Raw genomic sequence first — 26,458 nt, forward strand, 5'->3', positions numbered from 1 at the left:
CAGTGGTCAAATGCTAGGACTGGGGGATGAAACATTCATATCCTGACTCTTCCATTTACTTGCTATATGACCCAGGACAAGTCAGTTAACCCCTCTGTGCCTCAGTTTCCTCAGTCCTTATAGGACTGTTACATGAATTAAATATATAATGGACATAAAAGACACTATCTGGCACATAATATAAAAATTCTATAATATAATTATACACAGGATATTAATAATTAATAACACCCCCCCCCCAAACAACTATTAGATGCCTATTCTCATATAACCCATTTTGCCTTTAAAGTCATGCAACATTTTGGATACTGAAGGCTAATTTATAGGAGACAATCGAAGAACACAGGAACATTTTCAGTAACTCTTTCTAAGTTGTGCTCAAATATTATTATGAATAACAACCTATTAAGATACAACACCAGGAAACTATTTGTCCTCAGGAACCCAACTGCCAAAGAGTTCAGTCTAAACATAGCAGCAACTGACAAAGGTGACTTTAAAAGGCACACCATGGGGCTAAAAAATATTTTTAAGTGAACAATTCAATCCACTTGAAAAATAAATATGACAACGAAGTATCAGCAGGATGAACGGAACTTAGCAAAGCATCTTTGTTAAAGGTGAACTTTTAGCACAGTACTTCGCATAACAACTGTTACCGACTATTATCGGTTCAAAGTAGACAACAGACATGAAAATTCCTCGTAAACTACAAAGAATTATAAAGACCCAAGGTGCTTTTCTCCCTTTCGCATCTGTCCTGGGAAATAGGGAAAATAAAGCGAACTGACAGAATTTCATTTTCTAACAATTATCTGTTCCAAATGATCACTTTTGAAATTTCAAAAAACCATGCTCTAAAAATATTCTATTTATAAACACTGCAGATGAATTCTTAAGTTGTGGGGTGAAGTATAATGATACCTGCAACTTTCCAAAATGTATACGTAAGACGATGGACTGTTAAAAGAATGGACAGACGGACAACTATTCGATAAAGCAAAAATGTTAAAAAGTTAACTGTAGAATCTAGGTGGTACATATATAGGTATTTGCTATACAATTCATTCTATTTTCCTATATGAAAATTTTCATACTAAAAAGTTGAGGGAAAGGGAGAAAAACCCACTCTGACCCATTTTTAAACCAACACATGAAAGGGCGCCTGGGTGGCTCAGTCGGCTAAGCGTCCGACTTCGGCTCAGGTCATGATCTCCCAGTTCGTGAGTTCAAGCCCCGCGTCGGGCTCTGGGCTGACAGCTCGGAGCCTGGAGCCTGCTTCAAATTCTATGTCTCCCTCTCTCTCTGCTCCTCCCCTGCTCACGCTCCGTCTCTCTCTCCTTCAAAAATAAAAATAAAAACATTTAAAAAGAAAATTTTTTAAAAAAACCAACACATGAAGGTTTCAATCTTCTGAAGAAAAACTAAGGTCCACGTAGAGGACAGAATGACAAGCAGATTTATTAATTTTTTTTTATCAGAGAAAATCATTTGTGGCTTAAGGAAATGAAAACTGTTGACAAGAAACTATTCTGAGAGACTAGACTCCCATTTATTCCTTAGATGAATATTTATTTTTCACTGTGTGAGCTTTCAAAGGCCACAATGGTAAGCAAGAATCATGTCCTCACCTGCCCAGAGGTTACAGTTCCTGGCTAATTAACACTCAACATTTGTTACAAATCTACAGTGCCTATTTACTTGTAAAATGCAAACACATTTCCTTCCATCAACAGAGAGTAATGATCTTAAAATTGGGAAATCTCAGTTTAGACAAAAGATCAGAACTAACAAGACAAGTATGAACTTGATGCTAATTATTTGGGAAATATGTGTCCTGAATACAGAAGCCAAGTTTCAAGGAAGAAAAATACACTACCAAGTAAGTCAAATTTTACGGGAATTAGGTTAGAATATACATAATACTTATCATTATTATTGATGATAATCATTATTAGTTTGCTAGACAGGCTCACAGAACTCAGGAAAACAGTTCACTCACTGTTTACCAGTTGATTATAAAATGTTATTATAAAGGATCCAGATGAACATCCAGATGGAAGAGACGTGCAGGGCCGTGTGTGTGCGGGAAGGGGCACACAGCTTCCATACCCTCTCTACTGTGCCCTTCTTCCAGCACCTCTGCATGTTCATCGGCCCGGAAGCTCTCTGACCCCCAGACTATTGGGATTTTTACGGAGGCTTCATCATGTAGGCATGATCAGTTACTAACTCTATCTCCAGCCCCTCTCGCCTCTGGAAAACAGGGAACGGGACTGAAAATTCCAAGCTTCTGACCTTGGCTTGGTCTTTCTGGTGAGCAGCCACCATCCAGGAGCCCATGAGGAGTCATCTCACTAGAACAAGACACTGCCATCCCCCAGGGAATTCCAAAGGACTTAGGAAGTCTGTGTCAGGAACCCGGGTGAGTTACCAAATATTAGAACAAAAAATGCTCCTAGCACTCTTCTTATTTAGGAAATTTAGAAGTGTTTTTGGAGTTCTGTGCCAGGAATTGGCGACACAGACTAATAAACTTGTTTTCTATTACCTCACAGGTATACACTGTGAGAGTTTGGGTTTTTTTTAATTTAAGAAAGTAATTTTTATTTATAAAATTAAAAGAAATTAAATTTTTCTTAAAACAGTCCATCATAACAGACTGTCATTATCATCATATTTATCATATTTATTTATATCATATTTATTTAAACTAAACAAGGCTTGTTAATACTAAAAAAAAAAACTTTTTAAAAAATTCACAAAGGATTCACAATCAATAACGCTCCCTGCAACTGCTGAATCATTCTGCCAATGTGACAGCTTTGCTCCACAGGAGCTTTTTCCAATTATTCTTTTTGGTTTTACCTATTTTCCTTATTTTCCGAGATGGCAGAGTCAATAAAGATCAAGGTCCCAGCAAGCTCGTGGGGCATGATGGAGAATAATGTTCAGTTCAAAGCAAGCAAACAAAAAATCCTAGACTTTCTGATCTTATAAAACCTTTATGCATTCAAAGTACAATAGAAGTGAAAACCCCAGACACAGCCATCACTCTATCCTCAAGGAAAGATGACTCATGACAGAAAAGTACATGAAATAAATAGATCTCCGTGTCGGCTAAACAGGAAAATGAAGAGTACATTGCTACTGGGAGCATTTCCAAGAAAGAAGACAAACTTAATGTGGATCCTTACTGGTTAGAAAATTGGGTTGAGATCATGAACATTCTGAAACCCTGAACGGCATATGCACAAGAGACAATATGATGTAAAGCATGACATGTGAGTCACAGAGAACGATGAAGACTGATAGGGTGGAAGTCACTATGTCTGACTGAAGAAAATATCCCACAGCTGAGAATGTAGCAGGAGCTAGAGAAGTCCACCTGTTCCCCATTTCCTGCCAAATATAAATCTTCTGTAATTGCACTGATGTTTTCATTGGATTCAAATGAAGCAAGAGTTTGCTTATTTTAAATGGCAAACAAGGGGGCTCCTGGGAGGCTCAGCTGGTTAAGCGTCCGACTCTTGGGTTCAGCTGAGGTCACGATCTCATGGTTTGTGAGTTCAAGCCCCACATCGGGCTCTGAGATGACACCGTGAAGCCTGCTGAGGATTCTTTTTCCCTATGTGTCTGCCCACTCAATCTCACCCCCACCTCTATCTCTCTAAAAAATAAATAAATGAATATTTTTTAAAAATGGCAAACAAGTGACTCTACATGTTTCATCAGGGCCATGTCTACCACATTTGGACAAGTGGGAAAGGAGAAAAGGAAAAAGGGAGAGAGTCACGAATGCAAATATACGAGACTGAAGCTATAAAGTATTTACAAAGAAATACAGGTCATGTCAAAAATGTCTGTTTACATACTCTCCTTGGACCACAAATACAGAATCCCAGTGTATCATGAGATATATAGTCCATTGTGGGGGAGAAGAGGAACTTAGAACATTTTTAGTAAAACAAATAATAATTTTTTGTCTCTCTACAAAAAATGACGCCCCTAAATGTGTACTTTGCTAAACTGAAAAGTAGCTGGAAGAAAAGCCTGCTGATACGCCATATTATTCCAGGGCAGAGGAACTAATAGGAATTTTGTCTGGGACACTTGGAGAACACTGGCTGATGTCAATGACCTTTCAATCTCCTACCCGCGCCATATAAATCTGCTTAGTTTTCATCCTTTAAGGCAAGTTAAAATCAAAGACCAAAACAAACCTATTTCCCTTCCTGGACTCCTATTGGCAAGATATGTTTCCAAACAACAACAAAAGCAGGAGCCTTGAAATTTGCTAAATTTCTTGAACGCTGAGAAGTCAAGATTACCAAGTCTTGTGAAACTCAAAGGAAAGAAACTGTGGCAGCCACACACCCTGAACATACTAGACCCACGGTCTCCCATTTGAAAATCGCTGAAAGAAAACAAACTCTACTCCCTTGTTGCACAGTCAGAAGCAATTTTGTAATGTCCAGGCCTCAATATTCTTGTCGTGAGGGGCAAAGTCGCGCATTGGAACATATAGATGAGATGGTACTTTGTGGCACAGCAAAGTGGTCCTTCAAGAAGTACGTGCAGGAAAGAACTACCGCTGTGGCCCAAATGCCCTCGTTCCCCACTGCCTCTGAGAGAGGATGCAAGAGGCAGAGCATCATCTGAGCTTCTGGTGTGAAAACTTTCCCCGCTGGTCAGATACCACGTGTGCATTTAGGATCCATACCTGGGAACCTGCCTACAGTAGTGGATGTGTGAAACAAGCAAAATCAGGCTAAAACTTCAGAAGAAAACACCACAAACAACTCTAGAGCGTATGTCAGCAAATTCCACCTGTCGAATACGACTCTGTCTTCCAAAACTAGGTCTCCACTGCTGAAAGCATAGAGGCTGGCATCTCTGCATCTTCCCCAAATACACATGATTTTGAACCGTTTTGTCTGGCTGAGCTCAAGTAGAATATAAAACAAAAGTGGAAGCATTTTTTAGTTTAAATGGTCTAAATACATTTGCAAAAGGCACAAAAGAGAGCAAAGTAAACACTGCACAACGGAAGAATACACTTGAAAAAGAAAAGATGCTGAATTGGACACACTGTAGCCACCACTGAATATTATAAATGCTTAGCTTAAATGTCTGTAATATATTCATGCTCACGTGTTTGCACTGGGACCACTTGCTATCAGCTTTCATTTACCACACGGAGGCTTCATTCCTTTGCAGGAACTGTAAAGTGAAAATCCACATCCCCCAAAGTCGGAATCCAAAAACAAGAGACAATCACAAACCACTTCAGTAAAATTAAATTTTGCTCTATATATGACAAAACTCCAAAGGTAATGAAACATTTTAGCTTTAAAAAACATTATTTGGGGGCACCGGGGTGGCTCAATCGGTTAAGCATCCGACTTCCGCTCAGGTCATGATCTCACGGTTCATGGGTTCAAGTCCCACGTCGGGCTCTGTGCTGACAGCTCAGAGCCTGGAGCCTGCTTTGAGTTCTCTCCCTCTCTCTGTTTCTCCCTCTCTCTGCCCCTCCCCACTCATGCTCTGCCTCTCTCTCTCAAAAATAAACATTAAAAACTTTTTAAAAAATTATTTGATATTTTATGCTTATTTACTTGTTGCATTCTGTCTAGTAGATTACACTCAACAAATATTTTTGAATGAATAAATGAATGAATAAATTCACCATCAACAATTTATTTGAAAAGAATAGGGTGATGTACCTTACATTTTTGGACAGAAAGCTTCCAAAATTCCATTTAATTCTTTTCTGAGCTTTCCTCCTTAGGCAAAATAAGTCAACAGATTCACATACACAGATAACCACAATGAGACAGCTAAAGCAAAAAGAACAATAGTAGTCACGAGTATATCTACTCCTGAGGCCCTAGCTTACTTCTCATGAAGCAAAACCCACTTATTAGAATAGCTTCCATAGGTACCATAATGAGGTACTACTTCACATCTCTTAGAGTGGCTACCATCAGAAGGAAGGGAAGGGAAAGGAAGGGAAGGGAAGGGAAGGGAAGGGAAGGGAAGGGAAGGGAAGGGAAGGGAAGGGAAGGGGGAAAGAAGGAAGGGAAGAAAGAAAGGAAGGAAGAAAGGAAGAAAAAAATAAGGGAAGGGAAGGGAAGGGAAGAAGGAAAGAAGGAAGGTGAAGGAAGGAAGGAAGGAAGGAAGGAAGGAAGGAAGGAAGGAAAGAAAAAAAAATAAGGGGAGGGGAGAGGAGGGAAAGAAGGAAGGGGAAGAAAGGAAGGAAGAAAGAAAGGAAAAAAAATTAGGGAAGGGAAGGGGAAGGGAGGAAGGAAGGAAAGAAGCAAGGAAGGAAAGCCAAACAAGTATTAAAGAGTTAAAGACGTGGAGAAAAGAGAACCCTTGTGCACTGCTGCTGGGAATGCAAACTGGTGCAACCACTGTGAAAAACAGTGTGGAGGTTCCTCAAAAAGTTAAAACTAGAATTGCTCTCTGATCCAGCAATTCCACTTCTGGGTATTTACCCAAAAGAAATGAAAGCACTAATTCAAAAAGATATCTGCACCCCCATGTCCACAGCAGTATTATATACAACAGTCAAGACATGGAAACAATCTAAGTGTCCATCAAAAGATGAATGGATAAAGAAGGTGTGATATTTATACACAATGGAATATTATTCAGCCATTAAAAAGAAAGAAATCCTGCCATGTGTGACAACATGAATGGACTTGGACCAGGAGGGCATTATGCTGAGTAAAATAAGTCAGACAAAGACATGCCATATGAGCTCACTTAATATGTAGAATATAAAAAAATTAAAACACCAAACTCACAGATAGAGAACAGATTGGTGGTTGCCAAAGGCAGGGAGTGCAGAGTGGGTGAAATGGGTAAACAAACTTCCAGTTATAGAACTAGTAAATCGTGGGGAGATAAGGTACAGTATGATGACTAATAGTAATACGGTGGTGTATATTTGAAAGTTGCTGAGAGATTTTAAAAGCTCTCATCACAAGGGGAAAACATTGTAATCATATGCAGGGATAGATGCTCACTAGAGTTACTGGGACTTACTAGATTTACTGTGCTGATCATTCCGCAATATACACATATGCCAAGTCATTATGTTGTGCTCCCAAAACTAATACAATGTTATATGTCAATTACATCTCGATTACAAAACAAAAAACCCCAAAACTATGAACTATACACTAGAACAACAACAACTCACTGCTGGTGCGACGATTATGGTACATCAGTGTCGGCAGTAGGGGTGGCAGCAACAGTAGCTGCCGTTATTGTTGAATTCTTCTCAATTCTGTACAATTAAAATTCAAAATTATATGCCAACTTCAATCTGTGACAGAGAGCACAGAAAGGAGGTGACTTCTCCATGGTCCATTAAGAGTTACCAGTAGGGATGAGCTACAACCCAACTCTCCTGACTTGTCCAACGATGAACCCAATCGCTGTGTGAAAACGTAAGGATCTAGACACAAGACACACAGACTTTAACTTTTTCAGTTTCTAGCACTGCACTGGAACATTTGATTGAATGATGATTACAACTGCCATCGGGTGCCTATATTACCTCATTTCTATTTATTCTGTGAAAGATTAATATGAAATCCTACTGCCTTTGAAGTTGATATTGTACAGATTTAGCATTTTAACATTTTCTAACTCAACGACTCAGAATTCTAGCTAAATATCATAATTGTCTGTAAGCCTTCTATAAATATAGAGAACTGGCCTTCATCTCAGACATTCTGAATCAGAATAAACCACAGTACCTGCTCGGGAAAAAGATAGTCTAGAGAAACATCTCTAGATATCTCTAAAGAACAGAAATGAACCACAGAGACCTCAAATATATAAATATCAGAAACAGGCTATAAAACAAAAATTCTTACCAAGTTTACAGATATAAATGCTAAACCTGAAAATTTCAGCAGAGAACTGGAAATTATTTTTTTTAAAGACACTGTAAATTTGAAGAAAAACAAAGTAGATACTCTGAAACTGACAAATACCATGACTGAAACTAGGCCACTGATGAATGAGTTTAACAGCAATCAGACATGGTTGAAAAAAAGAATTAGTGACAGAAGAAAACTGTCTCTAACAAAATACACTAAACACAGAAGAGAGGGCAAGCAAAATAAAGTCTATAGAAAACAGGCAGATGGACAGAGAACAGAACAGAGGCAAAAATCTATAGGGATAATGGCTCAGAGTTTTCCAAAATTGATGGGGAGTAAAAAATCCACAGGTTCAAGAAACCCAATAAGTCCCAAGAATAAATAAACCCATAAAAATAAACAGAATAATCAGGCACATCAAAATAAAAGTACAGGAAACACAAGAAAAAGAAGAAAATCTGAAAAGAAGCCAGAGAAATAAACAAAGGTCATGGGAGTGATAATGTGAGCCACAAGGAAGTCAATGAAGTCTTGCACGCACTATAGGAACTGCCAACCTCAAATTCTATACCCAGTGAAAATAGCCTGAAGGATGAAGGTGAGGTGAAGACACCTGCAGACAGAATAACAGGGGCAGCCAGCAGTGCACCTGGACTCAAGCAAATTTAAAGGTTGTACATTGTGGAAAAGGAAAATGATCCCAGATGGGAGGTCTGAGATCAAGGAATGAAGAGAAAAGAAAATGGTAAGTATGTCTAAATGATCACTAATGGTATAAATCAGGGAAGTAGCTAAAAAAAATGAAGAGAATTCAACTGCACAGTAATAACAGTATGTAAATTATAAGGGAGTCTCAGAGTTAAAGTGTTCTGAAGTTCTTATACTATTCAGCAAAAAAGTAAAGATTCCAATTAAGCTTCAACTCTGAATGAATCTCAAATAATTGTGATGAGTAAAAGAAACCATACAGGAAAGAGTATATACTGCATGACTGCTGTATAAAAACTCTGGAAAATACTATGTAATCTAAGATATTAAGGAACAGGAGGACACAAGGAAACTCTTGGGGATGATGGATATGTTCATTATCTTGAGAGTGGTGAAGCTTTCATGAGTGTTTATTTTAATATGTGCAGCTATTGACAATTACACCTAGGAGCTGTTCTTGGAAGAAAATATTGTGGGGTGCAGTGAAAATAGTACTTGAAAGCAAAATTCACAATTTTAAAAATGTACGTCAAGAACGTTTCCCAGGTTCTACACTGATCGACTGGAGGAAATTAAACAGAGCAGGGAACTGAGGAAGAGACAAAGTCTGTTTTGTTTTGTACGGGAGAATAGCAGTGGGTGGTAAATGGCTAAAGACAAAGATAACAAGTTCATATGTAGAAAAAAGAAAACATCTTTTAGAGAGCTGGATATTCACATCGAAAATCTGAGGTGGGGACAGGGTAGTCAAGGCTGGAAATGTTTTTCTATCTCCCAAATTGCTTGTGAAAATGCTGTTCACGTCAATAAAAGCTCTTTTAAGGAAGGAGCCAAGATGGCGTAACAGCATGGAAGCTTTTAGTGTGTCTTGTGTCCATGAAATACAGCCAGACCAACACTAAACCATCCTATACCCGAGAAAACTGATTGGAGAAATAACACAACAATGCACACAACCTGAACCACAGAATTCAGCAGGTACATGGCACGGAGAGCTAAACGTGGGGAGTGAGAAGCCGCAAAATGTAGGGAACTGCTTTTGTGGGCAGAGAGAGGACAGAGACTGGGGACGGGGTAGAATACGGGAAAAGCACCCCTCCCCAAAAGCAGTTGGAGAGAAAGTAGAAAACTGGAAACAGCCACAGGGACTAAACTAAAAAGGGAGAAAGGAGAAAGGAGAGGGCTTAAATTCCATTAAGACTGTAAACAAGGGGAGCGCAAAGGCTGCAACTCCACAGCTCGATACCTGGCGGTGCTCTGGTGGGAAGGGTAAATCCCCAGGAACAGAGTGGGGTCTGGGAGGTTCTCAGGCCACACAGGGAAAAGCAGTTCCACTGCTGGAAGGACATTTGGTAGAGACTGCTGAAGCCACCTGGTCCCAGCAGACCCCGGAAGGTGGCCACATTTGCTGGTGCTGGGACAAGGTCGTTAAGGGTATAGCCTGGTGCCAGATTTCGGTTGCAATTTTCCATAATCCCTGAGACGCTGCTGCTATGCTATATCTCACAAACTTTTTCTGGGGCGGGCTGGCATCTGGCTGCAGTCTCGGGGCACCGGCAACAACAAGGTCCAGCGGGCGAACCTGGGTACAGCCTATATTTGGCCATTGCTTGGTGAAACCCTCCTGCAGAGGGGAGGAATGGGTCAAAGCCACAGACCGTGGACATAAGGGGCCGTGGAAAACAGCCGCATCTGAGACAAGGCTTGGGAGAGAGGTACTGCCTGGGGTCTGGCCACAGAGAGTAAAGAAGCGGGGAGTGGACGAGAGCTGAAGGCAGACGATGGTGCGCAATTGCCTATCCAAGAGAACACACTGGGTAGCTGGGTGGCGCCATTTTCACCGCTCCCGAGCATGTGAATACGCACCTATGAGCACCGCAACAATCCACCCCAGTGGGCTAGCAGCGCCATCTAGTGGAGAGCGGAGCTGTTATACCGAGTCCCACCCAACTGGGACAGCTTCGCTCTTCAAGAACACAAACCTCACTGCCGGCTTAATTTATGGACTATAAAGAGCTACACAGACTGACTTCTAGGGGAAAATGAAGCAATTTCAGTCCTACTTCAATCTGTTAGCAGGTTCATCTATTCAATTTTCTTTCTTTTTCCTTTTTCTCTTTTACAAACCTTTTCTTTTTCTTGAATACAGAAAGAGAAAATATTCATTTTTATTTTCAATTTTCATTAAAAATGTCTTTAATTTTTATTACTATATTTTTTCTTTTGTGTAAATTTTTTCAAAATCTACTTTACTTCCATCATTTTATTTTAGTCTACTTCAGTGTATTCACCTTTTCAAATTTTCAAACAATTTCCTTTTTTTCCTTTCTTTTTCTTTATTGTTTCTTTTTTTTCTTGAATGAAGAGAAAAACTTCATTTTTACTTTCAATTTCTATTAAAGATATTCTTATTTAATTTTCATTACTATATTTTTTGCTTTTATGTAAATTTTTTCAAATTCTACTTTATTTCCATCATTTTATTTTAGTCTACTACACCGTATTCACTTTTTCAAATTTTCAAACAATTTTTTTTCTTTTTCTTTTCTTTTTTTATCTTTTTTCTCTTTTTTGTTTCTTTTCTTTTTTCTTAAATGCAGAAAACAAAAAAATTCATATTTATTTTTAATTTTTATTAAAAATATTTTTCTTTAATTTTTTTCTACTATATTCTTTACTTTTGTGTATGTTTTTTCAAATTCTATTTTACCCCCATCATCTTGTTTTAGTCTACTTCAGTGTATTCATCTTTTCAAATTCTCAAACGATATCCTTTTTTTTTCTCTCCCACCCCCCTTTTTTTTCTCTAATCTGTCAAACCACTTTCAACACCCAGACCAAAACACACCTAGGATCTAGCATCAACTATTCGATTTTTGTGTATGTGTGAGTTTTTAATTTTTAATATAAATATTTTTTTAATTTTAATTTGTTAATTTCAATTTTTTCTCGCTCATTAATTCCTTTTCTCCATTCAAAATGACAAAATGAAAGAATTCACCCCAAAAGAAAGAGCACAAAGAAACGACAGCCAAGGATTTAACCAACACAGATATAAGCAAGATGTCTGAACCAGAATTTAGAATCACGATAATAAGAATAATAGCTGGAGTCAAAAATAGATTAGAATCCCTCTCTGCAGAGATAAAAGAAGAAAAAATAGCCAGAATGAAGTTAAAAATGCTATAACTGAGCTGCAATCACGGATGGATGCAGCGGCAGCACGGATGGACAAGGCAGAACAGAGAATCAGCGATATAGAGGACAAAATTTATAGAGAATAACGAAGCAGGAAAAAAGAGGGAGATTAAGGCAAAAGAGCACGATTTAAGAATTAGAGAAATCAGTGACTCCTTAAAAAGGAACATCAGAATCATAGGGGTCCCAGAAGAGGAAGAGAGAGAAATAGGGGTCGAAGGGTTATGTGAGCAAATCATAGCGGAAAACTTTCCTAACCTGGGGAAAGACACAGACATCAAAATCCAGGACTCCCATTAGATTCAACAAAAACTGACCATCCACAAGGCAGATCATAGTCAAACTCACAAAATACTCAGGCAAGGAGAGAATCCTGAAGGCAGCCAAGGGAAAAATGTCCCTAACATACAAGAGAAGACAGATCAGGTTTGCAGCAGACCTATCCACAGAAACTTGGCAGGCCAGAGGGAGTGGAGGGATATATTCAGTGTGCTGAATCAGAAAAATAAGCAGCCAAGAATTCTTTATCCAGCAAGGCTCTCATTTAAAACAGAAGGAGAGATAAAAAGTTTCCCAGACAAACAAAAATTAAAGGAGTTTGTGACCACTAAACCAGCCCTGCAAGAAATTTTAAGGGGGACTCTCTGAGAGAGAAAAGATGAAAATATATATATATATAAATAAATAAATACCAAAAGCAACAAAAGATTAGAAAGGACCAGGGAACACCACCAGAAACTCCAACTCTACAAGCATCATAATGGCAACAAATTCATATCTTTCAGTATTCACTCTAAACGTCAATGGACTCAATGCTCCAATCAAAAGACACAGAGTAACAGAATGGTTAAAAGAACAAGATCCATCTATATGCTGTTTACAAGAGACCCACTTTAGACCTGAAGACACCTTCAGATTGAAAAGGGATGGAAAACCACCTATCATGCTAATGGCCAACAAAAGAAAGCTGGAGTAGCCATACTTCTATCAGACAAGCTAGACTTTAAAATAAAGACTGTATCAAGGGATGCAGAAGGGCATTATATCATAATCAAGGGATCTATAGACCAAGAAGACCTGACAATTGTAAACATTTATGTGCCAAATGTGAGAGCACCCAAATATATAAATCAATGAATCACAAACATCAAGGAACTCATCGATAGTAATACCATCACAGTAGGAGACTTCAACACCCCACTCACTGCAATGGACAGATCATCTAATCAAAAAACCAACAAGGAAACAATGGCTTTGAATGACACACTGGACCAGATGGACTTAACAGATATATTCAGAACATTTCATCCTAAAGCAGCAGAATATACATTCTTCTCCAGTGCACATGAAACATTCTCCAGAATAGGCCATGTACTGGGACACAAATCAGCCCTAAGTAAGTACAAAAAGATCAAGATCATACCGTGCATATTTTCAGACCACAACACTATGAAACAAGAAATCAACCACAAGAAAAAATTTGGAAAGGTAACAAATACTTGGAGACGGAAGAACATCCTACTAAAGAATGAATGGACTAACCAAGCAGTTAAAGAGGAAAGTAAAAAGTATATGGAAGTCAATGAAAATGATAACACCACAACCCAAAACCTCTGGGACTCAACAAAGGCAGTCATAAGAGGAAAGTATATAGCAATCCAGGCCTTCCTAAAGAAGGAAGAAAGATCTCAGATATACAACCTAATCTTACGCCTTAAGGAACTGGAAAAAGAACAGCAAATAAAACCCAAAACAGGCAGAATACAGGAAATAATAAAGATTAGAGCAGAAATTAATGCTATCGAAACCAAAAAGACAGTAGAACATATCAATGAAATGAGAACTGGTTCTTTGAAAGAATTAACAAAACTGATAAACCACTAGCCAGTTTGATCAAGAAGAAAAAGGAAAGGACCCAAATAAATAAAATCAAGAATGAAAGAGGAGAGATCACAACCAAAAAAACAGAAATAAAAACAATAATCAGAGAATATCACTGGGGCACCTGGGTGGCTCGGTCGGTTAAGTGTCCGACTGCCGTTCAGGTCATGATCTCGCTGTTTGTGGGTTCAAGCCCCACATCAGGCTCTGTGCTGACAGCACAGAGCCTGGAGCCTGCTTCGGATTCTGTGTCTCCCTCTCCCTCTCTCTCTGCCCCTCCCCCGCTCATGCTGTGTGTCTCTCTCTGTGTCAAAAATAAATGAACATTAAAAAAAATTTGTTTAAAGAATATTATGAGCAATTGTATGCCAATAAAATGGGTAATCTGAAAGAAATGGACAAATTCCTAGAAACATATAAACTACCAAAACTGAAGCAGGAAGAAAAAGAAAACTTGAACAGACCCATAACCAGTAAGGAAATCGAATTAATAATCAAAAATCTGCCAAAAAACAAGAGTCCAGGGCTAGATGGCTTTCCAGGGGAATTCTACCAAACATTTAAGGAAGAGTTAACACCTATTCTCTTGAAGCTGTTCCAAAAAATAGAAATGGAAGGAAAACTTCCAAACTCTTTCTATGAAGCCAGCCTTACCTTGATTCCAAAACCAGACAGATACCCACTAAAAAGGAGAACTATAGACAAATTTCCCTGATGAACATGGATGCAAAAATCCTCAACAAGGTATTAGTCAACGGGATCCAACAATACATTAAAAAAAATATTCACCACGACCAAGTGGGATTTATACCTGGGATGCAGGGCTGGTTCAATATCTGCAAAACAATTAACATGATGCATCACATCAATAAAAGAAAGGACAAGAACCATATGATCCTCTCAATAGATGCACAGGAAGCATTTGACAAAATACAGTATCCTTTCTTGATAAAAACCCTCAAGAGGGGTGCCTGGGTGGCTCAATCGGTTAAGCGTCCGACTTCAGCTCAGGTCATGATCTCACAGTTTGTGAGTTCAAGCCCCGCATCGGGCTCTGTGCTGACAGCTCGAAGCCTGGAGCCTGCTTCGGATTCTGTGTCTCCCTCTCTCTGCCCCTCCCCTGCTCATGCTCTGTCTCTCTCTGTCTCAAAATAAATAAAAAGCATTAAAAAAAAATGTTTTTTAAATAAATAAATAAAAATAAAAACCCTCAAGAAAGTAGGGATAGGAGCATACCTCAAGATCATAAAAGCCATATATGAACGACCCAACGCTAATATCATCCTCAATGGGGAAAAACTGAGAGCTTTCCCCCTAAGGTCAGGAACAAGACAGGGATGTCCACTCTCGCCACTGTTATTCAACGTAGTATTGGAAGTCTTAGCCTCTGCAATCTGACAACACAAAGAAATAAAAGGCATCCAAATCGGCCAGGAGGAGGTCAAACTTTCACTCTTTGCAGATGACATAATACTCTACATGAAAAACCCAAAAGATTCCACCGAAAAACTGCTAAAATTGATTCATGAATTCAGCAAAGTTGCAGGGTATAAAATCAATGCACAGAAATCGGCTGCATTCCTATACACAAACAATGAAGCCACAGAAAGAGAAATCAAGGAATCGATTCCACTTACAGTTGCACAAAAAACCCATAAAATACCTAGGAATAAATCTAACCAGAGAGGTGAAAAATCTATACACTGAAAACTATAGAAAGCTTATGAAAGAAATTGAAAAGGACACCAAAAAATGGAAAAAGATTCCATGCTCCTGGATAGGAAGAACAAATATTGTTAAAATGGCGATACTACCCAAAGCAATCTACACATTTAATGCAATCCCTATCAAAATAACACCAGCATTCTTCACAGAGCTAGAACAAACAATCCTAAAATTTGTATGGAACCAGAAAAGACCCCAAAGAGCCAAAGCGATCTTGAAAAAGAAAACCAAAGCAGGAAGCATCACAATCTCAGACTTCAAGCTATACTACAAAGCCGTAATCATCAAGACAGTATGGTACTGGCACAAGAACAGACACTCAGATCAACGGAACAGAATAGAGAGCCCAGAAATGGACCCACAACTGTATGGCCAACTAATCTTTGACAAAGCAGGAAAGAATATTCAATGGAATAAAGACAGTCTCTTCAGCAAGTGGTGCTGGGAAAAATGGACAGCGACATGCAGAAGAATGAACCTGGACCACTTTCTTATACCATACACAAAAATAAACTCAAAATGGATGAAAGACCTAAATGTAAGACAGAAAGCCATCGGGCATGCCTGGGTGGCTCAGTCAGTTGAGCCTCTGACTTCAGCTCAGGTCATGATCTCGCTGTCCGTGAGTTCGAGCCCTGCGTCGGGCTCTGTGCTGACAGCTCGTTGCCTGGAACCTGTTTCAGATTCTGCGTCTCCCTCTCTCTCTGCCCCTCCCCCACTCATGCTCTGTCTCTCTCTGTCAATAATAAATAAACATTAAATATTAATAAAAAAAAAAAAAAAGACGGAAAGCCATCAAAATCCTAGAGGAAAAAGCAGGAAGAAACCTCTTAGATCTTGCCCGCAGCAACTTCTTACTCAACACATCTCTGGAGGCAAGGGAAACAAAAGCAAAAATGAACTACTGGGACCTCATCAAAATAAAAAGCTTCTGCACAGCGAAGGAAACAATCAGAAAGACTAAAAGGCAACCGACAGAATGGGAGAAGATATTTGCAAATGACATATCAGATAAAGGGTTAGTATCCAAAATCTATAAAGAACTTATCAAACTCAACACCCAAAAAACAAATAATCCCGTGAAGAAATGGGCAAAAGACATGAATAGACGCTTCTCCAAAGAAGACATACAGATGGCCAACCGACACATGAAAAAATGCTCCACATCACTCATCACCAGGGAAATACAAATGAAAACCACAATGAGATACCACCTTACACCTGTCAGAATGGCTAACATCAACAACTGAGGCAACAACAGATGTTGGTGAGGATGCGGAGAAAGAGGATCTCTTTTGCATTGTTGGTGGCAGTGCAAGCTGGTGCAGACACTCTGGGAAACAGTATGGAGGTTCCTCAAAAAACTAAAAATAGAACTACCCTACGACCCAGCAATTGCACTACTAGGCATTTATCCACGGGATACAGGTGTGCTGTTTTGAAGGGACACATGCACCCCGATGTTTATAGCAGCACTATCGACAATAGCCAAAGTATGGAAAGAGCCCAGATGTCCATCGATGGAGGAGTGGATAAAGAAGATGTGGTGTATATATACAATGGAGTAGTACTCGGCAATCAAAAAGAATGAAATCTTGCCATTTGCAACTACGTGGATGGAACTGGAGGGTATTAGCTAAGTGAAATTAGTCCATCAGAAAAAGACAAATATCAGATGACTTCACTCATATGAGGCCTTTAAGAGACAAAACAGATGAACATAAAGGAAGGGAAACAAAAATAATATAAAAACAGGGAGGGGGACAAAAGAGAAGAGACTCATAAATATGGAGAACTGAGGGTTACTGGAGGGGGTGTGGGAGGGAGGATGGGCTGAATGGGTAAGGGGCACTAAGGAATCCACTCCTGAAATCATTGTCGCACTATATGCTAACTAATTTGGATGTAAAGTTTAAAAAATAAAAAACAAAATTTAAAAAAATAAAAATAAAAGCTCTTTTAAGAGGTTATCTATTTGACCAACCAACAGGCTCCATTACTTCTAGAAAGTACACTCACGCCCTGAGTGTCTGCTGATCCTCGGCAACTCTCCGACACGCTCTCGGACCTCTACTCTCACCGGCTGGGCTGTACCTGAGCAAGTGAAGCACTCTGTGCCATCCACAAATGTTCTGCGGTTACTCGATTTAATCATCTGTTATGCAAACCGATGAAACTGACTTAAGAGAAGATAGGTTTTTTTCTCTATAAATCAGGTTGAATGCTGTTGAAAGACTCAGTAGAAGTGGGCAAAATAATAAACGTTGTAACAGATGTGACAGTTCAATAATAAAACCTTAGAAATAAAAACATCAAAACCTAAAACCTTAAAAAACCTAAAACCTATGGAAGGTTCCATAGATGTCTTTAAGCTTTTGCTTCACTTTAAAGGAATGAAAACTGTAAAGACAAGGCAGACCGTGGACTCTCACAGAAAGGACCTACATCAAAATACCGGTGAGTAAATTTATATGTGAGGTAAAACAAAATGTTTACAATACATATGTATCTTTACCAATATTATCCCCAAATCAGTGACTTCTCAATAAGCAGCCAACCAGTGGATCCAACTACATCTCCTAAAATTGACTCTATTGTAGTTTTCTGCACTCAACTGATAAATTTTATTCTAGTTCTACATACCTGGAGTGACAATAATGCTGCTATCTTGCTACAAAGCAAATGTACTAATTCTACCTGAAAAGATCCAAGAATTGGTACTTAGAAGACCTCGAATACAACAAAATGTTCTATTTTATGATGTCGCACCACGAAACAGACTCTGTTAGCAGATTACTGGCCAAAATAGACATATCTCTTTGCCATTATCCTTACTGTAAGGGCATGAATATTACTGCATATAAAGGAGACAAAGAGTACACTTTAAAAACTGTCAGCAGACCCTCATTTGCCCAACTGACACAAAAGGGAATTTTGGCTCCCAAGAGACCTTGTAAGATGAGAAAATTATACAAATATAGGAATCTTCCGAACACAAGTTTGAGAAAATACTTAAGTGAAAACAGAATTTGATTATAAAAATGAACATGACCAAGTAAGGGAAAGCATTTATTTCTGGCCCACAAACCAGCAGACCTACTCATCCACAGAAGTTCTGAATGTTAGGGACACACTGGATAAGAAGAAAAATGAAGATGTGGCCCAATGCCATGTTGACTGTACTATAACGAAAATAACTGTCCCAGGGCACCTGGGTGGCTCAGTCGGTTGAGCGTCGGACTTCGGCTCAGGTCATGCTCTCACAGTCCGTGGGTTTGAGCCCTTCATCGGGCTCTGTGCTGACAGCTCAGAGCCTGGAGCCTGCTTTAGATTCTGTCTCTCTCCGTCTCTCTCTCTGCCCCTCCCCTGCTCACATGTGCTCTCTCTCCCTCTCTCTCCCCCTCTCTCAAAATAAATAAATAAACTTTGAAAAAAATGTTAAAAATTTTTAAAATAAGATAAAAATCTTAAAAGAAAAAAGAAACCAATATGACAAATATTTACGGATAAACCAACTTCTTATAAAATTAGTACTTCTCTAAATATCTCTGTGTTTAATTCCAGCAGCGATCTGTGCCCACTGTGGTAACCGTCTGGACAGTCTTTCCATGAATCTTGATGTGATACATATTGAATTTGCAGGGTGAGAGAAGGTAACCAGACTTGCTATGGCTGATCAGTTTGTAATATATGTAAATATCAAATCATTACATCACACCTGAACTCAATATAATATTGTAAGTCAATTATACTCAAAAATATTAGGAGTTCTCAGAAATTTTCTAGGAAAAGCAAGCAAGTCAAGAGCTAAATATAATCTCAAAGATTTTGGGCAAGGAGAAACAAACAAAACAAACACTTAAAAAAAAAAAGGTTATGCTGACAAATTATTACTGGGATAGACACTGTAATAAATTTCTTACAACAATTCAGGATGTCAAGGCTGAGAACATAGAGAAAAAAAGGACAGAAGTCTGGGAGCCAGTTCCAGGTCGGGGGTAAAGAACCAGCAATTGCACAGTAGGAAAAAGCAAACAGCACACGGCCCAGGTGTGACAGTGGGTAAATTCAAGAGGAAAAGCTGAGGTCACTTTTCTGGTGACCACTGGAAATCTTATTTTGAGGCCATGGGAATGTAACCTTCCTTTTGATACACCTTCCAGGAAGGAGCCCCAGAAGTAGCTACCCCTTAGTAAGATGTCTCTACATGTACCCAGTGCTCAGAGTTAGAACGCAGTCTGCATACGCTAGCCCCCAATCCTTCAGCCAGGCAAGAGCTGATGTTAATGCCATTTTTCATATGAAACAAAGGGCTCCAAATACAGTCAACTTTTTAAATAGCATGACAAACTTACCTGTCGAGTGAATCTTTTTCCCCAAGTTAGATTCTCTACCCCTCAAAAACTCATTTACAAGAAAATCTGCTGTTCTTGTCATAATGTATAACATGGATGCTTTCCTGCTCTTACCAGGCCAGCTGTAACCAAGATTCCCACCATGCAAACTGGCAGCTAACAGTTATGTGCCTTCAGAGACACCAAGTGGAGACAACAATTACAGCAGATTATCGGTGCAGGTAAGGGGCACGTTGTCCCTTCACTACAACTTTTGGCTGTGGGGGGACACTTAGTTCCCAGTCCTCCTATTTCCCCAGGAGGGGAGGGAATGTCCCCTGGAGTGAAAGTATAGAACATACCAGGCTTTCCTCCCCACCCCACTCCCACCCCTAACTTCCCAGGAGAGAAGACCTGGCTTCCACTGAGTGGCTTGCCTGGGGCCATGCATCTGGCTGAGCTCTTTCCTCTCTCTTTCAGATCTAGCTGGCTTGCAGAACCTAATATATGCTCCTCCAAGTCCTGTTTTAGGGGAAGTCTCTGCCTCTATGAGGACGGTGTCCAGCCATCTGGCTGTGCCAGGGACAAGGACGACGTGTCTCTTAACTCAAAGGGGGAAGTATTAACACGAACACGGCTACAGATCTAGGGCAGTCTGATCTCCAGTTACGTCTCCTTTCTCAGTTCAGTACACAGTTGAGAGGAAAGGACAAAGATGTTCTTTACTGATCCCCTAGAGCCATAAGCCAGTATTAACAAGATAAAAATAAGCTAGACAAAGAAGACCTTTTTCTTTTTCCTACCCATCCTCATTACTTTTTAAAGCATTTAATAAAAAATCCACACATGTAGCTGATACAGTGGTTCCGTCTCATCAAATGACACCAGCTTGCTTGTCCCAGAATCAACATGATCACACGAGCTCAGCATGGGTTAACAAGCCAAAGCACTTGGGGCACCTGGGTGGCTCAGTTAAGTGTCTGACTCTTGGTTTTGGCCCAGGTCATGATCTCACAGTTCATGAGTTCCAGCCCCGCATCAGGCTTTGTGCTGACAGCCCGGAGCCTGCTTGGGATTCTCGCTCTCTCTCTCTCTCTCAAAATAAATATCCTTTAAAAAAACAAACAAACAAACAAACAAACAAACAAACCCCCTAGCCAATAGTATCGGCCCTCAGCAACAAGATTAGATTTTGAAGCAACCTCTAGTTAGATCAGATGACCTCATATGTTAAGGGTTCTTCTGGACTTAAAGTTCTGATTTTTAACTAAAACCCTATCTGCAGTTTGCAACCATCACTGGAAATCACACTTTTCACATCTTCTTTAGCAGTTCAAGTAAAGTACAGCGATACGAACAAGTCAATGAATACACATGAGCCACTTATTCTTTATCTGTAAAAATGAGGATATTACCGTGTACTGCTCAGGTGTCGTGAAGAGACCAAATCACTTAATATATGTGAAAAAGCATCAAAATTCTGGACACGCACATTTCTGGTTTGTTTCCTTTCTGCGTGGCCGGCAGCTACCGCCTTCCGCCACTAGATGGCAGTGCTGCATGGGTAAGGCCAGTCTGGATTGTAGTCAAGGGCTTCAGGTGAAATGTGTGAAAAATCAAATTACCGGGGTTTTCCTGGCATCCGATAAGGTAATAGAGTTGTAGATAGCTAATAAAAATGTGTGAACATTTACCTCTGACCCCAGACTGAGAGAAACAATCTCATCCTCAAAAGCAGAATGTGTGTCAATATGAGCAGGAATTCCTGGGACAGAAAATAAAATAACATGTCAGTTCATTTTTCCTTTTAGCAGATTTAAGATGACTCTAAATACAGCCTCTCATTACTATGGTTGAGAACACTGTGTGATAATCGGGAGTGTAGGATAATTTTAGTTAAAAGGAAACATTTAGGGTGAATGTGACTAAACAAAATCAAACTAAATCTCAACTAAAAATATCTCAACTTCATGATGAAGTGCCACTGGCACTCAATTCTGAAACCAAAACGTGAGAGTCACTGCTGACCTAGGACATTTACCCGGTCCCAGCCCGAGAGAAAGGTGTGAAAGATAAATACCAAAGTCACATTCTCCTTGAACACTGGATCCCCAAGTACACGCAGGGCAAAAGCGACAGCCAGGTGTAAGGACCAAACCTATCAATAATTAACATGCGGCTTCCTCTACCCATTTCTCATCTATGTTAACTGAATATTTCCTAGAAAAAGGAACTTTGCCACATGGTATGAGTACATAAAACAAGTAAGATGTACCCCTGTCCTCAAGAAACATACAGACCAACAGAAACACTGATAGGTAAACAGGCAATTATAATACATTGTGATAAAAGCAGGAAAAAAACCCAAACCCCGCAATGTCTGACATTAGTCAGATCCTTAAGACCATTTCGTTACTACAGGGGCGCCTGGGTGGCGCAGTCGGTTAAGCGTCCGACTTCAGCTCAGGTCACGATCTCACGGTCTGTGAGTTCGAGCCCCGCGTCGGGCTCTGGGCTGATGGCTCAGAGCCTGGAGCCTGCTTCCGATTCTGTGTCTCCCTCTCTCTCTGCCCCTCCCCCATTCATGCTCTGTCTCTCTCTGTCTCAAAAATAAATAAACGTCAAAAAAAAAAAAAAAAAAAAAAAAAAAAAGACCATTTCGTTACTACAAACATCAAATGAAGATGCTAATAAATGCAAAAAAATCAGGACCCTAAGATTTTTTCACTGACGTTCCATCCTAGAATTGTCTTCACGTTCTGAGGGGAAAGAAGAGAGAGACCAGGTATCTGTAAATTATTTGGATTCTCTATCACACTTGTCTCCTATGTCTTTAAAACAATCTCCCCTCTCTCTAAATGAAATGTAGAGAAGTGAGTGAACAAAAAAAGAAATCACAAAAAAAAAAAAAAAAAAAAAAAAATCACACAGCAACTATGTCAGCCTGCTTACCTACACTTTGAGAAGTAAGTTCCTCAAGGGATTAACGTTTGCCTTACATGTAACAAACACAAGCAAATTACTGTGAAGAGATAGTTTAAGATAAAAAATAGTATCTTTGATTTTCGGGAGTTACGTACTCTACTTCGTTATGAACTATGTGGTTGGAGTATTAAAAGAAGAAGCACTCACCATGCCCAGGTTCATACTGGTTTACAGTCAACTGATCGGGTTTGTGTTTAATGTGACCTTCTTTCAACCATTTCTCCAAAATGCTATCACAAATGTCAGGAAGACCTGATGTCGGTAATCATAAAGGTGAAACATATTAAAATATTTACTTTGCATGTTTTACTCAAGAATAAAGTCACTGTGAGAAAAATCACACAGCTTTTAATTTCACAGTCAGATCCCAATGCAGCAATAGACCCGTAACGCAAAACAAAATAAAAACAAAACCTTCTCGAGAAGCTTCTGAAGTTATTTTATTGATTTTAATCAATATTTATCCAAAAGAACACTTGTGCTGACAATTTTGGTATTTTGTAAAACAGCAAGAAGATTATAAAAGTTACTATTATATACTAGACATTAGCCTGACCGCTCTTTTTAAATTATTTTAATTATTTTAAATTAAATTTAAATTTAACTTAGTTATTCCAAGTCATTTCCCTTTAGAAAAACACAGTTTTCAGGGCACCTGGCTGGCTCAGCTGATAAGACCATGAGACTCTTGATCTCCGGGTTGTGAGTTCAAGCCCCACATTAGGTACAGAGATTACTTTAAAAAATAAAATATTTAAAAAACAAAAACAAAACACAGCTTTCAAAGTAGAACCAACTTACTTTCACTGGAGTCAAAAATAACAGAAAGTTAAAAGTTTTACAGCATCAAATATTGGCGTGGCGGGTGGGAGAGGAGGTACACGCTTGGTAAGAATATGTCGGCACAGCTGCTTTAGGGGGCAATTTTTCAGTATCTACTAACATTTTTAAATGAACACAACCTCGATCCAACTATTCTACTTCTCCTGGCTTACTGCATGACAGGCGGGCACAAAGACACTCACAGCAGCACTATTTATAACAGCTAACAACTAGAAACAACCTAAATGTCTACCAACAGGGAACTAACTGAATAAGCTACCGCTAAACACTGAATAAAATTAAAAAGCTATATTAGATCTCCCAGACATTTAACGAAGGGAAAAGAACAAGCAGAAGGATACACGTAATATGTGAACATATCACATATAACCACAACATAGTGAGTATGACATACTAACAACTATCTACCTTTACAGGTGTCCCTGGTGGGATGTAAACTCATTTGTTACAGGACTGGAATAAAATGTACTAGCCGGTTAACAGTACTACTTCCGAGGTATGCGAATAAGGATGGTGTTCAAGAGGGACTTCAGCCTTGGCTATATGTATCCAGTTCTGATAACAAAACTGCACTACGTATGTAATTTAAATGTTTTAAATTTAACCAGTTATCTCACCATTTTACCTAGAAATGACAAATGAAACATACTATGACATCCTTCCAATAGATTAAATCTTTCTTTTCTGACTCAGCATTTGCCACCGATTCACAATTACTTACCCCCAGGTAATGGCTTGCCTCTATCCACATTGTTGTTTTCATAGTGGAATTCATAACCAAAGTGCTTTACTCTTCTGTGCTTTAAAGATTTTTGAACTATACGAAGAGAAGAAAATAAACTACTTGAGAGAAAAAGAATTGCATTTCTTTGTATATTCGAAGTCAAAATTGTGAGTAAAGATTCCCTTAGTAATAGTAATTTTTGCTAACTGCTAAATTTTTGTCGTTAATAAAATTAACCACTCTACCTCATCTCTGCTACATTTTCAGTCTAAAATTGTGACAATCCCTTTTTTCACTCCAGTCAACTTTAAAGAGTTAAACACAAACACTGCCAATCACAAGACCATTAAAGGTCCGGAAAGAGTCAGGGTAACTAATTTGCAAGACTCTCCAGGAGGCTCTTCCTGCATTGTGAACTGGTGATTCCTCACAGGAAATGTGCCTTAGAGGGGAGAGGATCAACTAAGATAACACATGTGAAAGGGCTTAGCTCTACAAAAGTTAGCTAATAAATATTAATTAGTTTGGAGCTTAAAATTGATAGTTATATAAATGTCATTTATGATTGATGCTCCTAAGAATTACTGGTATGACTTGCCTAATATTAGATCTAGGCTACTTCCAATAATTTTGAGGAAATATTAGAGTTTTAATAAAGCAAAGGAGGAGTAGGAAAGAAGGAGCAGTAACGTGGCATTTTGCAGAGACACTTAAATAACACATTTTAAAAGTTTTACTTACCATTTTGATTGCCTGTATCTTCTGTCCAGTTAATACTTTCCAAAAGCATTTTCTCATCCTCAGAAGAAATAATTTCTTCTACTACCATGAGGCCTGGAGCTAAGGCCTGAAGCCCCAACTCTTTCCATTGTGCTGTGGGAAACCAAATTAAAACAGTCACATACAAAACTTACAGTTTCTAAATATAAATAATTTTGTCCATAGCCATTTATGAGATCCTAAAGTTCCCAATCCTTATATTCATAAATAAGAACACTAGAGGCACATGACACAGGAAAATATAAAAATAAAGACCAAGATAAAAATCATGGTACATTTTATCCACTACAGTTACCAACAGCAAATAAAACAATATTTACTTCAATATTATTTGAACACAATTGAGTTTTTTTTTTAATTTTTTTTTAACATTTATTTATTTTTGAGAGACAGAGCATGAGCAGGGGAGGGACAGAGAGAGAGAGGGAGGGAGACACAGAAACCGAAGCAGGTTCCAGGCTCTGAGCTGTCAGCACAGAGCCCCACGCGGAGCTCTAACTCACAAACTGCAAGATCATGAGCGAAGTCAGATGCTTAACCAACTGAGCCACCCCGGCACCCCACGATTGAGCTTTTTAAATCTCACTAGGAAACAAGGTTTTTCATAATATCTACAATATGCTCCTCTATTTAAAAGCTAGACTGTCTGTAAATATTGAAAACACAAATTTAAATGCTCATTTTGGCCCTTAAGTTCTTGATACTAACTATGGTCAAGTAACAGAAAAAGGTAAAACAACAAAAAACTTATTCTAAAGAAATAAAAATATCATTGTAGAATTGATGCATTAAGGAATTATTTGGTATATATTAAAGTAATTTAAGTCCTTGTGCCCTTGAAGTTTAAGATAGATGCAACTGTGAAAGAAAAAAAAAAAGATAGAATTTATGATTAAAGGGAACAGGGCAATTCACATTTACCATTAGGGATCTCATCGTTCATGTTAGACGTGATTTCTAAAGCTTTTCTGCTGAAGAGTTTTCATCTTTGAATCATGTAATATAAAAATTCACAACAATAATAATATAAATGTCTACTAGATTTTATTACTATTTCAGAAATACAAATAGTGAATAACCTGATAAATATTTACCAAAGTGTTTACCGTATGTCAGCCATTATATTATTTGTTTAAATTATGTAAGAAACACTTGGGGAAAATTCCTTAAAGATAGGCAATTTATAGTATAAGAAATTCATACTTAGTTTTCTAAAAATAGATTTACAAAAAGATTAAAAATACCCCTTGTATTTGTTATTCAGTGGCTCTCTGGTGGTGATTATCAGAACATCTGTGACACAACTCTATTGTCTATTCATTTCTACCAAGAATTATCTCCAAGGTGGGGGCACCTGGGTGGCTCATTCGGTTAAGTGC

General features: G+C 38.8%; 1 protein-coding gene across 8 annotated transcripts in view; it reads right to left on the reverse strand.

The window, feature by feature from the left end:
* Window positions 1-26,458, reverse strand: part of ALKBH8 (alkB homolog 8, tRNA methyltransferase) — a 63,569-nt gene that overhangs the window by 26,049 nt on the left and 11,062 nt on the right. For all 8 annotated transcript variants that reach the window (XM_042957822.1, XM_007077675.3, XM_042957817.1 and 5 more), the window contains 4 exons: window positions 25,041-25,172; window positions 24,297-24,392; window positions 22,880-22,984; window positions 21,442-21,512 (listed from right to left, as the gene is read on the reverse strand). In XM_042957822.1, the coding sequence (XP_042813756.1) occupies window positions 21,442-21,512; window positions 22,880-22,984; window positions 24,297-24,392; window positions 25,041-25,172 (404 nt within the window). The remainder of the gene's footprint in view (window positions 1-21,441; window positions 21,513-22,879; window positions 22,985-24,296; window positions 24,393-25,040; window positions 25,173-26,458) is intronic.

Source organism: Panthera tigris, chromosome D1 (assembly GCF_018350195.1).
Source record: "Panthera tigris isolate Pti1 chromosome D1, P.tigris_Pti1_mat1.1, whole genome shotgun sequence".
Taxonomy (NCBI): Eukaryota; Metazoa; Chordata; class Mammalia; order Carnivora; family Felidae; genus Panthera; species Panthera tigris.